This window comes from Tupaia chinensis, unplaced genomic scaffold, assembly GCF_000334495.1.
Source record: "Tupaia chinensis unplaced genomic scaffold, TupChi_1.0 Scaffold142716_1, whole genome shotgun sequence".
Lineage (NCBI taxonomy): Eukaryota > Metazoa > Chordata > Mammalia > Scandentia > Tupaiidae > Tupaia > Tupaia belangeri.
This window is the reverse complement of record NW_006202562.1, coordinates 4,754,861-4,768,460: the sequence shown is the minus strand read 5'-3', so window position 1 is coordinate 4,768,460 and position 13,600 is coordinate 4,754,861. Positions and strand designations below refer to the sequence as shown.

The 13,600-nt window shown below is 42.5% G+C and overlaps 1 protein-coding gene across 2 annotated transcripts in view; it reads left to right on the top strand.

Annotated features, from left to right (window-relative positions):
• Positions 1-13,600, top strand: part of KIZ (kizuna centrosomal protein) — a 131,624-nt gene that overhangs the window by 16,369 nt on the left and 101,655 nt on the right. For both annotated transcript variants that reach the window (XM_006163627.2, XM_027766346.1), the window contains exon 4: positions 5,732-5,824. In XM_006163627.2, coding sequence (XP_006163689.1) covers positions 5,732-5,824 — 93 coding nt within the window. The remainder of the gene's footprint in view (positions 1-5,731; positions 5,825-13,600) is intronic.

Here is a 13,600-nt window from a genome sequence, read left to right as displayed (position 1 = left end):
AGAAAATAGAGTGTTGTGGCTATGTGAAGGGTCTTCAGAAAGTTCGTAGACATATATTATGAACAACTATTCTTAGATTTCATAATGTTTTGTACCAAAATAAACATATTTTAATTCCATTTTCTGTGAGCTTTTAAAGACCCCTTGTATGATGTCTGACTTGTCAGGTGGCTAAGGAGGCTAGGGATCAGTTCAAGGAAGTATGAACACTGGCGGCCCAGCCTCAGTAATGCAGGCGAGGGTTCCGTGTGCGAAACTGGAACGGCCAGGGAAGCCCTCAATCTGGCCCCAATCGCGCTGTGCATCCTGACCGACCCAGAGGCGATAGACCCTGTTCAGAGTGCCTGTTTCCTTCTCTCTCAGAAGGAAGAAAGAAACTTTTAAAATGTAAGGAAAAGAGAAGAAGAATGTGAGTGTTTGTAGTGCTGGGGGAACTGTGGCCTTCCCTCCCTCTTTCTGTTCCCCTGCTCCTCAGCTGCCTTTGTTGAGGGGGCCCAGTTGGTCCTGACTCAGAGCAGGTCTCCTTGAGTGGCCCTGCATCCTTGACTCAGAAGGGATTCTCCCAGGCAGACCCTGAGACAGGACTGGATCTCAGCGGTTTGTTTGGGAGAAGAAGGAAGAATCAGTAGGCAGGTGGGGAGGTAAGGGGAGGGCTCAGTGAAGGCAGCTGCCACAGTTGTCAGCCACTAGAGCTTCAACCCCCAACAACCCTGGCACGTGCTGGAAGCACTTGGGATATGTCTGCAGCAGCTCCTGTGTGGCATGGATGGCAGAATGCTGGCCAAGGGGGCAGGTGGTAGGGAACCGACCTTGCACCCTGTGATCAGAGCAGCCTCCCCAGGCTCTGAGGAGCTTTAGGCACAGAGATCCAGGCACTGGAACTTCAGAGTACCCAGTGCTCTGACAGTCCAGGGACATGTGTAGATCACTGTCAGCACCTGCATTGGCCTCCCTAGGACAGCAGTGCCAGGCACAGGAGCAGTGGGTCAGGGAATGCAAGGAGAGTCTCCACATGGGGCGAGGGTCATCATCTGGTCTCTCCATAGCCTCGAGTGCTGGCCCAGGCTTTCAGGAAAAAGCCCAGACAGTGGTCCCAGCCTGCACATCAACCTCCAGCCTTGACCGTATGACTCCCCCCCACACAAACACATACATGCATACATATGCACAGGCATGCATGCATGCTCTCGCTCTCACAGATACATAAAGCTGCACATTTCCCCCTCTCTCTAACTCCTCCACCTTCTCCCTCCCTCCCCTATGCCTGTCTCCCTGTCTCTCCTCACTCCCAAATCACCCCAGCCCTGCATCCCCCAGATCCTTTATCTCTTCCTCCCCCGTATCGTCTCACTGCCTCTCTACAACTTTATCTCCCCACGTGTTCCCCCACTCACTCACACACACCCACAGCACTTTAAACATGAACAATTTGCATTTCCTTGAAAGCACCGCATTATCTCATACCTCCTTCAATTAGAAGGCCTTTCTCCCCCTGCCCTGCCTCAGGTCTGTGTCATAATTATCTCAGTAAGCACTTCCTTCGTGGTATCATAATTGTTTATGTGTCTGTTTTCCCACTTCACTGTGAGCGCCTTGTCTTATTATTTCAGAGCGCTCAGTATTTGACCCAGAATGTGGCTCCTAATAAGCCCTCGGTAAGCATCGAGACCACCCCCTGACTGCAGGCTCTCAGGAAGCACGGACTATACCCTTGCCTGAAAATGAACTCTTCCATACTGTGTATCTCGCTCTCTCCTGAGCCATGAGCGACTGTGGGAACGAATGTGGTATTGATTAGACCCTGTGTTACACCCTCCCAGGAAGCATTTGTGTTAATAGCAGCAGCATTAAAGATGTGATTCTTGAAAATTCATTCATTCAATTACTTGTGCCTATAGGGGATAAAATTTGAGGAGAGCAAGTCTTTTGAGCTCCCATTTGATCCCTACTGCACGTGGCGGCAGACACTGTGAACAGGCCACGACCTTCAGGCTCCTGGAGGACAGAGTCCATAGCAAATCCCGTTTTTTAACCAACCAGACTGCCTCGCCTGCTAGCACTAGTTGTAGTAGTGTTAGTTCAACATATTTATTGAACGTAAATACAAGTTCCTCCATATCTTTTGGTAAAATTCACCACTGACAAAAAGCACCTCCATTGGAAAAAATAGGGGAATAGAAAACAAAAGACTGACTCTTAATCTCATTGCTTATGTTTACCCAAGAATCAGATCGGACAATTTATGTGACTCTGTACCCATTTCTTCAGCTCTGATATGGGAAGGCAAGGCCAACTGATCTTGAATGTTTATTCTATTATTTATTCTCTCTGGAGCTGAGAACTAGTATGCAGTGCTGAAGAGCCATGTGTAAAGAAACTCTATGAGGAGAAAGTGTGGCACACTCAGGCCAGCGCGAATGACAGAGGGAAGTGGGAGGAATGGAGGTGAGAAGTCAGAAGGAGGAGGTGTAACGGAAGGTGGGGTGGATTGTGCACGCTCACCTCCTTCCACAGCCTGGATCATTGACCACACTGTGCAGTAATTAAGCCAAAATGAATCACTTGTGTAAAGGAAGGAAGTGAAGGGAAAGTCCTCTTCAGTCAAGGGAGTTTGGCTCAAGCCAGTGCTGTGAAGTGGTACAATGACAACAGTTTACCTGCCGAGTTAACTCTGCTCTTGGGCTTATTAAAACAGATCACCCTGAGGGAATGAGGAATAAGGGGCCTGTCCATACGGGGGCTCCTGGAAGTGCCATGGAACATGAGCAGTTTGACCCCAAGCAGCAAATCTGCCAGTGAAAAGTTTAGACAGGAGGGGAACATGGGTGGGAGCCTGTGCTAGAGAGCAGGGGTGTGCTGGGGAGACAGGACCCACAGGGTCTGATCAGAGAAGAAAGGAGGAATAAAATGAATATGAGACCTACTGGTAGAGAAAAGATGCAAATAAGGATACTTGCTCTGATGTCGCATCAAACATTTTTAGCTGGGAAGTCTTGGACAGATTTATTTACACAGTATTGTTCAAACTTAAAAATCTTCTAAATGTGGGACCAGCAGATGGCATAATGGTTACATTGCTTGACTCCCACGTAGTCTGTTGTAGCTCCAGTCCTGGACTCAGCAGCTTAAAACTCATGCTGGGCATGTGGCATGTGTGCCCAAAGTCCCAAGATGAGAATGGAGAAGAAATTGTACCATGGCCATCCCTCTGGAGGGTGATTTCTTGCTTTCTGTCTCTGTCTCTCTAGCTAGCGCATGTGTCCTGTAGCAAGAAATATCTCTTAAAAGAATCCCCAAAACTTAGGGAACCAGCAGTTAGCGTAATGGCTATGTCGCTGGACTCCCACGTAGTCGACTGCGGTTCGCGTCCCGGACCTGGTGGCTTAGAACTCACGCCAGGCGCGTGTGCGTGCGTGCCCAAGATCCTGAGAGGAGAATGGAGGAGAAGGGATTGCGGCGTGACCGTCCCCCCTGGGGCGTGATTTCTCGCTTTCTGTCTCTATGTCTCTCTCTGTCTGTCTGGCGAGAGCACACGCCCTATAGCGAAAACCTCTCCCCCCCCAAAAAAAAATCCCCAAAACTTCTAAATGTAATACAATAGAACCCTTTGCTTAAATGTAGATATAAGAGGAAATGGGTTTAAGGGGCCTCGAGGCTCTGCAGAGCCTGACTGAAAACCCCTAGTCTCCAGTGTCCAGAAGGTGGACTTGAAGGATAATAACCAAGGGCTGAGACCAGCAAATGGTGTAGTGGTTATGTTGCTGAACTCCTGTACTGACTGTGGTACAAATCTCGGACCCAGTGGCTTCAAAATCACGCTGGGTGTGTGTGTGGGTACATTCCCAAGATCCCAGGAGTAGAATGAAGGAGAAGGAACTGTGGTGTGGCCATCCTCCCTGGGGGGTGAATTCTCACTTTCCCTCTCACTGTGTCTGTCTCTCTCTCCAGCAAGCACACATACCCTAAGGCAAAAACCTCAAAAAAGAAATTGATAATAACCAAGGGCTATAAAAAGAAAAGGCAAAGAAAGACCATAAAGCATTTTTAGGTGGAAATCCCTTGTTCTCGGGGATGTAGAGTTACAGTTTGTATCAGGTATCCCACTTACCATAGTAGTTCTGATTTCAAAATCTGAACAGTTTTGATTTGCATCTTTAATTTAAGTAAGAATACCTGCGGTTCAGTAACATTTCAGATGTGCTGAGAACAATCTAAACTGGCTCCTGAAGATACTTTCTCACTGTTCTTTAGGAAACCCTTAGCAGTTATCACTCCCTTTTGCTTCAACAACGAGCTGGCTAAAACTCATGTTTCCATGAGGAAGTATCTGTCTTTGGGAGGTATAATCCCATAGCAAGGAAATGAGGTAAAATGTCTATTGTTTTCAAAAAGCATTAAAAAAAATCTGTTGTTCTAGGAGAAAAAGACTTTTTGCTCAACTCACCTTTAAGTACAGTAAATGTTAATATTGCGACCTATCTCCATCCCTTTTTAAAGACACTGTCCTTTGGAATCTGAAAAGTATGCCCTTTTAAAGCTCTTGGAGTTAAAAATTAAACATGTCTAAATTCAAAGGAGTTGGTAAAGAATAGAGAGATGTAAATCATATTTTCACAATTGCTTTATTTCTTCATCTTTTCTTAGTTTTATTTGTACTGGCCTTATAAAACTATTATTTAATTAGGTATCTTCCTAGAGCATTACGCTATCTACCCTGTTAATAACATTCTGCTAGAGAGGAAAAAAAAAACCCTACCTGATTCCTATTAAAAATGGGGAAACATATAATACCTTTTAAAATATTTTGAGGGAAACAGATCAGTTTTGGTTATTATTGCTGGTCCATTTGGTGTGTGTCAAAACAAAACTCAGGCCCATTTATGTCCATGCTGAGAACCGAGGGAACAGCTTTCTCATTCGATTATCTCATAGGAATGTGTCTAATTGCAGTGCGTAACAGCCTCATTTAGAAAATGTTCTGATACTCATCTGTGATGGACCACACTCAGTGTTTTTAAGGTTTTAATTACTACTGTACTGAATCAAAGTGCTTTTTTTATGCCTTGCTTTTAAGAAAAAGTCATTCTGTGATTGAATCGCTTTCATCAATTACAGTGTGGTAACAATGCAGACTTCATTATGGAGATGTTCGTACCAGAGCAAACTTGATTTTTACGGTGCTGGTCATTGATGTCTACTGTATGTTTTTATTTATAGAAAGTGGGTTTTGCTTTTAAGCTGATGATGTAGCAAATAATATATGTACTTGCTGTCTAGGTGGACCATAATAATATTTTATATTTTATAGATATTGTATAGATAAGTCAGTAGCACTGTTTTTTTTTTCTTTCCTCCTTTATTTAGGACAAAACTTTTCAAAGAAAACACCTAATGTGTTACTTTCATAATAAAGTAACTTTTTTATGATAGTTTAATAAAAATGTGCAAGTTGATATATGTAAATCAAGATTTTATTCCCTAAAGTGATGAACAGCTAAGTACAATCTCAACAGATCTTGTTTTGTTTAAAATTTACATGACATTTTATTGACTTCAGCTTTTGATATGTGTTATTTTGAAATAATTTATTTTCTAAGATAAGTTGAATTTCTTGCCAACATCAGCTTTTACTTTCTGTTCACTGTTCCTTTATGTCATAAAGACTGCAAGATGTTTACAGGTGTTAGTTATACAAATACCCACCTCAAGATGAAACTTTGCTTACATTTAGACTGAGTATGAGACTCAAATGAAGAAGATGCATCTACTCTCGAAAGACAGCCTGGGAATAAAAGGTGAACAGAAAGATGAAGACAGAGAAAAGGTAATAAAAGAAAATGATAAACTTTGTATTTACAGAGGATTTCCGGGGCGTTTATACTTTAAGATACTGTTTTAAATAACATCATCTTATTACACAGTTATCTTTTGATTAAACCTTGAATTATTAAAGACTTCTGCTTATAGAATATTGCTTTATGTCTAATTTGATGGCATTTACTAAAAGACAAGCCACTTTGGGGTTAAGCAAACTCCAAAGAAAACCTCAGTGTTTTCCGTAGATAAAATTGTGTTTTTGTAAATAATATTTTCTAGTTGCCTTTTTCTTAATTTGAGGCATGTTTTAAGAGAAAAGTAAACAGATACTGCATTTTGCTTCTTTTCTTTGTGTGTATTGTTTTGTACATTTTAACCTTTTCACAGAGAAAGTGGAAAGAAAAGATTGCATATCTAAGCAATAGACAAAAAGGCCAGCAAGGAATACTTAAATAAATTCTGCTATGTATCTGCCATAATGCAGGCTTCTAATCCTCCTGCCCATCTCCATATAAATGATTCTGTTCAAGACCATAGATGTTTTCTTCACTAAAAGCAGTAAAGCTCTTTTAGATGAAATGTCTAAAAACATCTTGTAATAACTTGGAGCATGCTGGCAAGAGTAGTCACTTGTGACTATGTGTGAAACCCCCTCAGCCAGTCGATATTGTAATAAGCAAAAATGGTAGCATCACTCCATTATTCAGAAAAGCCAACAGCGTGCTTGTTCCTTAGGCTGCAGCATTCATTAAGAAAAGCTTACTGGGCTGAAAGCTGGAAACAGATGATAACGGGATATGATTTTCATATTTAATGCTTTCCTTGGAAGAGTATGTGTGCTACAGATTGATAGAAGAATCAACTGCTACTTTACTAAAAGACTTTCAGGTTTGCCCTATAGCTACCGATGGAATCATTCAGCCAAGAAATTAACTTTTTCTCCTTTTACCTGCTTTATATATCTGCTAAGCAGGCTGCCTGGCTGCCAGTAAATGTTATTATGCAGTTAACTGTTTGGTATTTAAGACTCTTATCAGAAAAGAAACAGAGGCCACACTATTTTGTTTTTATAGTAGGAGGAAGGTTTAGTTTTTCTTTCTTTGGTGCATTAGCGGGCATTAATCTGAGTATATAGGAAGTTTTAGTTTTCCTTCCCCATAGATTAAAAAGTTAAAAAACCTAGAATTTAGAGCATTCTTTAAACTGTAAGATACAAAACACCAAGCCTCAGCAGCCTTGACCTATATTAAAAGGCCTTTAATGATAAATGATTTATATGCCATTAGAAGTGCACCAAATGTGGTATGATGTGATAGATTTCTAAACCGTTCAGGCAGTTTTTCTGTTTGACATTTGGTCATGAAGTAATTGATGTGTTTTTAATCTATAAGCCAGTTTTTTCTTTCTATGCCATCCCTGATAGACACATTCTTAGCATGCCAGTGTCAATGGTACTTAAGTAAATCAGGAGGCCTTTTTTTTCTATTTGCGCCGATTCCTTACCTTACATAGAGTTATGGAGTCTCTTTTTAAGTAATACTTAAAGTTAGGGCAAGAGACATACAGCGAACACCCTATAACATGTTACATATAATACATTTCTTTTAAAGAGTTGACTGTTGCTGTTGACTGCATGTAAATATCAATTAGACAACATTTTGATATGTTGCTGTTTCCAGTGTTCTACTGATGTTCAATCTATTAAAAGATAAATTTATCTCAGCAAAATCATGATTTAGTTAACCCTTATTAGATACTAGTTCTCAAGCAGTTCCTTATCATGTGTGTAGTGTTTTATTTTTCAGTGGAAATCCATGCTCTTTGGGTAGTCTGAACTGGGTTAGGCTCTATGCCCAGAGTTGTTGGTCTCCAGGTACTGAGCACAGTACCTTTTCATTGTTTGAATCTAGTAAATGGTTGTAATCAACTGTTCCATTTCAGAAGCTGCAGTAGGCCCCTATGTGAATGCCAGAATTCTTGCCCTCAGGGTGCATCTCATAAAACATTGTTTATTTTATTGGGGGAGGGGTGTTTTTTTTTTTTTTTTGTAGAGTTTGTTTTTTTTTTGTTTTTGTTTTGCTGTAGGGCACGTATGCTCACCAGAGAGACAGAGACAGAGAAGCATAAAAGCGAGAAATAACTTCCCAGGGGTGATGGCCATGCTGCAGTCCCTTCTCCTCCAGTCTCCTCTCAAGATTTTGGGCATACACACACACACGCACGCGCGTGTCCAGCATGAGTTTCAAGCCACCGGGTTTGGGGCTCAAACCTCAATCAACCAGGTGGGAGTCCAGCACCTTAGCCACTATGCCACCTGCTGGTCCTCATTTTGTTTTATAGTTTGCTATGGGGCACAGGCACTTGCAGGAGAGAAAGATGGAAAATGAGAAATCACCCTCCACCTCCTTTCTCCTTTATTCTCCTCTTGGGATTTTTGGGCATGCACACACATGCACCTGGCATATGTTCAAGCTACCAGGTTCAGCACTCAAACCATGCAGTGAACCATGTGGGACCCAGCTGCTTTAACAACCACATCACCTGCTGACTCAGCAGTGTTCTTTCTAAGGTACAGTTGGTGTGTATTAAGGAACAGTTCCATGGGGTTGGCATGACCTACATGGAGAAGAAGGCTCTCCTTCCTCTGATATAACCCTTGGCTTGGTAGAGAAGGTGGTATCTGAGTTGGTGTTGAAGAATGGATAGGATGTCACTGAGTACAGTTATGACAACATTCTAGGAGTAGGAGGTGTTATGAGTAAAGGAGTGAGAGTGGAGGGCCCAGTGAGTACTTGTCCAGCCTGGCTGAAGCCTGAAGTTCTTGCAGGGAAATGGTAGAGAATAAGCTTGGAAAGGTAGATCATGGTACTGGGTATGGAACTAAGGTACCAGGCTCAAAAACTGCGATAACGTTCATGTGTGCATATGTGTGTATGTGTCAGGACAGACGGAGGAAGGATTTCTGAGCAGACCAGTTACATCACAGCTGTACAGCTGTGGGAGATGAGGGTGGCAGGCTGTGCAGGATGCACAGGGAGAAGTGTATGGAGCTGAGGAAATCAGGATCAGACCAGACAGGAAGTTAGCCAGGGATCTGAAATGGCCATCTAGTGGGGGATTTGTCAAATTAGGAATAATTCTAAATTATCAAAAGATACTTTAAAAAATCATTGTACAGTTTTCAACCATAAACAGTACCTTAGACGCCAGGAGAAGCTATTACATAGTGACTGCCCATTTCTTAAGTGTAGGACTCTGGCTCAGTCGGTGGCATGGCACCCCTTGTTTGCATACATGCAGGGCTGCTCTTTAGAGTCACGTGTCCTCTTCAGAGGATTCATACCTGGTCTACTTAGCCCCCAGCTGCTAATTACTTAGGAAACAAAACAAATAAATAGCAAAAAGACAAAGTTCAGCCCTATTTTAATTTTCAGAAATTTTACTATATATTTTTTTTGTTTTAGTTTGCTATGGGGCACATTCACACACCAGAGAGACAGAGAGAGGGAAAGTGAGAAATCACTGCCCAGGAGGAATGGCCATACTGTAGTCCCTTTTCTTCCATTCCCCTCTTGGATTTGGGCATGCACACACATGTGCCCAGTGTGATTTTCAAGCCAACAGGTTCAGGACTTGAACTGTGCAGCCAGCCATGTGGGATCCAGCCACCTTAATCTCCACCCCACCTGCTGATCCAATTTTACTGTAATGTAATAATCCTTCCATGGAGTATATATCATCATTCCTAAATTTTGGGGTAAGCTCTAATTCTGTTTGTTTCTAGGCATGTTCTTCTGGTTGCTCAAATTTTTTTTGGTATGAGCAGTGATTAGAAATATATGTAAAAACACATCAAAACATATATACTCAAGAGAGATGGAGATGACATGTGTAAGTCATCACCCTCTAAATCTGGGGATGGCAATTTGAAGTTTCTTTGAATTATTAATATGCTGTGAGTACGTTCTACTAGAAGCAGAAGTGTACTAATGACTCCACCAGTGCTGGAGAATTGTGGCCAACCAGAGAATTTCATCACAGAACTCAAGGCTGGCTGAGGGGTGCCACTTCCTTGGTTGTAGCCCTACCTACAAAGACCACTTGAAGAATGTTCATGCAGGTTGTTACTCCGGCTTCAATAGCAGTATAACAATGAGTAATGATCATTGCAGTCTTACACCATGCCAGGTGCTACACTAACATTTTATGTGCATCAACTCATTGAATCCTCTCAATCTACTTCCTCTGGAAGTAGATGCCCCATTTTGTAATAAGGCTCAGCAAGGTTAGTTAACTCACTCAGGACTGCACAGCTAGATAGAGTCAGAACTCAAACCCAGGCCATCTGGCTTCAGCAGAGTGCCTGCCTCTGAACTCTTCACATTTGTGTGTCCATTTAAATTTGCTTTGTTGGGTGAAAGAAATACCTTACACCTCAACCAAGGAAGAACCTGAGGAAGAAAGCCTTAACAGCAGCAGGACCCAGCTATGTGCCTGGTGTGCAGGGGCTGGGGGAGGGCAGGCAGTGGCTTTAGTCATAGATTGGAGTGTGTCAAGAAAGGTGGCCGAGCTGCAGTAGGAGCAGTGCCCCTGTAGGAGAGGTGCCCTACAGAGAGGACAACATCCCAGTGTTGATTGGAGGGGAAGAGACTGTGGCTCCCAGATCTGAGTGGTATTCCTAAGTGCTGGCAGCCACTGCAGTTCCTGCCTCATCTGCAGCAGGTGAACAAACCAGAAACTTTGGAGAGGGGAAACCTGGCTGAAATAAATACCACAGCAAGGGGGAAAGGAGTCCTAAAACTACGTGGAACAGTCGCCTCTATCAGTCCCTTGATCTTTCTAGCTTTAATTTTATTTATTCGTTTATTTATTTCATTACAGAGATAGGCATGCCCAACACGGTCTGCACGCCGTTCCACCAGCCCGTAGTCCAGCACATGCAGTATGCTCAGTGTGTTCAGAGAGGTCCTGGGATGTGAACCCAGGACGTTCTCTATGTCGGCCCAGTTGTGTTACTGCTGCAATGCTGCCTCAGTCCTGAAGTGTCCCTACATAAAGAGCAGATGACTTAAATTGGAATCCCCTGGGAGCAGATCCTGTGACAAGGATTTGAATACAAGTAGTTGATGTGGAAAGTGGTCCCAAAGGAGGGAGGAAAGTGACACTGGGAAATGAAAGCAACCAGTGAGAGTAAGTGATGGAGCATTACTCCTGTGAGTACCTCATGCCAGTCCTACTGGGGAGACCTGGAAGGCTGTAGAACATCCCTCACAGATATCCTGCCTTTGAGGTAGGACAGGGAGGTGTTTCCTCTTCAGCTCGCCCACTGACTGTCATCCCTAGCACTACTTCTGTGTGCTGCCCAGGCCAAGAGGCATGGGTTCTTGCAGGAGAATCCTGGGCATGTACTGGGATGGCAAGGGCCCAGGGATTTGGGCCTGGTGTCTCACACCTGCTATAGGAAAGAACAGTCGAGGTTATCGATATGCCCTGTTTCCTGTTCTTACTAGCCCACGGGGCTGCCTTCACCCAGGGCCTCCCTGAATCACCGCTCAAATGATAAACAGTGCAGAATCTCCTCAGTCAGGCACCGAGCAGTTGCCTTTGTAAGGATAGTGACCCTCTGGTTTGCCATCCTCAAGGTGTGGCTATATTTGACTTAAAGCTGTGACAAGTTGAAAGCTACCCTCTCTGCAGTCAGCTGGGCCTCTTATATTAATAGCTTTTTTACTTGTATGTATTTCTACTCAGAAAGCAATTAGATATTTAACTGAATTATACAAATAGCCCTAAAACTAGACAGCAGACCTCGTTTTCAGGAGAGGGTAGAACATGCTCTTCCCTCCCTGCTCAGTAGGCCCTGAGCACCGTGGGGTAGGACCCATGCCCTTGCCCCCGCTGCACCTGCTGAGTAACAGTGGTCTATTGGCCTGAGAGCCGGAGGAGGGGAGAGCTGTCCTGTCCGAGCGAGGTGTGCACCCCGTTAATTGTGCTGTTACAAAGCAGATGAAGTCTGAATTCTCTGTGTCTGCTGCCTTTTGGAGGTACCTTTCAGGTGGCTGGGGGGAGTGTGGCTCAGACTAACAGTAATGCACTGGTCTTCCAGGCACTGTTGTGAGGGGCTTACATAATGTGGGTATGTAAATGTACATGAAGGATTTCAAAAATTTCATGAAAAATGGAATTAAAGTACAAGTTTATTTTGGTGCAAAAAAAAATTTAAATCCACACAGTTTTTTTTCTTAATACATATTTTCTATGACCTTTTTAAAGATCTCTCATATAAATACACACATAAACACACATATACACATTGCAATAACCTTATAAAATAAGAATGTTTTTACTATCCATTTTACAGATTAGGAAATAGGGGCTCAAAGAAGTCATTTTTCCTCAGCCACACAACTATAAATGGCAGAGCTAGGATTCAGATCCCAGAACACCAGTTTGCGGTCTTAATAAATACATCAACCCACTTTTTAGTTACTAAAAGAAAGGAGTCACTTAGGAAGATAGTAGGAGAGGGCCTTTATTTAAGGCATTTAGCTTCTCTCTCATAATCAAGAATGAAAGAGAAACAATATTGTTTTAAAACAGTATTTTAGAATGTCACTACAAACATTATGTGATAACATTGAGCAAGCCAATTACTTCCTGTGCTTTCCTCTGTGGTGGAATTATGTGACAGGTGTGCTGTGTGACAAAAGGCTCTTACAAATGAGAACATTGTATTCATAGATACAGGTGCATATCTTGTAGTGGATTGATGGAAAAGAGAAAAAGTGAACAAGAAGGGGAAAAGAAACCTAAGTCGATTTAGCAAGAGGAAGATAAACTTCGTGGGGAGCAGTTTCTTTTCTCCTTTTGATAGTAGAAGGGATTACAGAATCTCCACAGGAGAACAAATATTGATTTCTTGTTCTTTAGAAGACTTTCCAAATTTCATACACTTACATACTACATGAGGGAGTCTTCAGAAAGTTCCTGGAAAAGTCATATTTAAAAAAAAAACAAACAAACTGTGCATGGAGTTCAAAATGGTTTTTTCACCAGAAGAAACTTATATTTTAATTACATTTTTTTATGAACATTTTGAAATCCCCTTATACTGTGTTATTAGAAAAAGTGTTGATAGTGTTTTGGGGAAATGTGTTAATGTCTAGAACTTTTTTTGGAAAGGAATCTGGAAGTGATGATCACAATTAATATGGACATATACTTTGTCTAAGCAGTCTCACTTCTGGTAATCTATCCCTTAGAAGTAAGAGCTGGGGCCAGCAAGTGGCGTGGTAGTTAGGCACTGGACTCCCACATGGTTGACCACTGTTCAAATCCCAGACCTGGTGGCTTGCTTTCTCATTTTCCCCTTCTCTGTGTGTCTGTCTCTCTCTGGTGAGTGTATATGCACTATAGCAAATTAATAATATTAATAATAATAGATAATAATAATAAAATTAAATAAATAATTATCTAAAAAAAGAATTTGGTCTTCATGATGACAGGCTACTTTGGGAGCTTTCCCATCCCCAGAACTTTGTAATAGGCCAATTGCACTATATCAATGGTGGGAACTGCTCTAGTCTTGTTTTTGGCAGCATTAAGCCATGTCTGCTTGCTGACCAAGGTCCACAGTTTATCAAGGTTGACAGTTGGGCAGAAGCTCTGGTTCCTTTTTAAGTGGTAATACCTCATACCAACTTTCCCAAAGTAACCTGAGTGATATTTGTCAAAGTCGATCCTGTGGTGATGGCATGCCACCAGCATTACCCCAGCCTCGGGG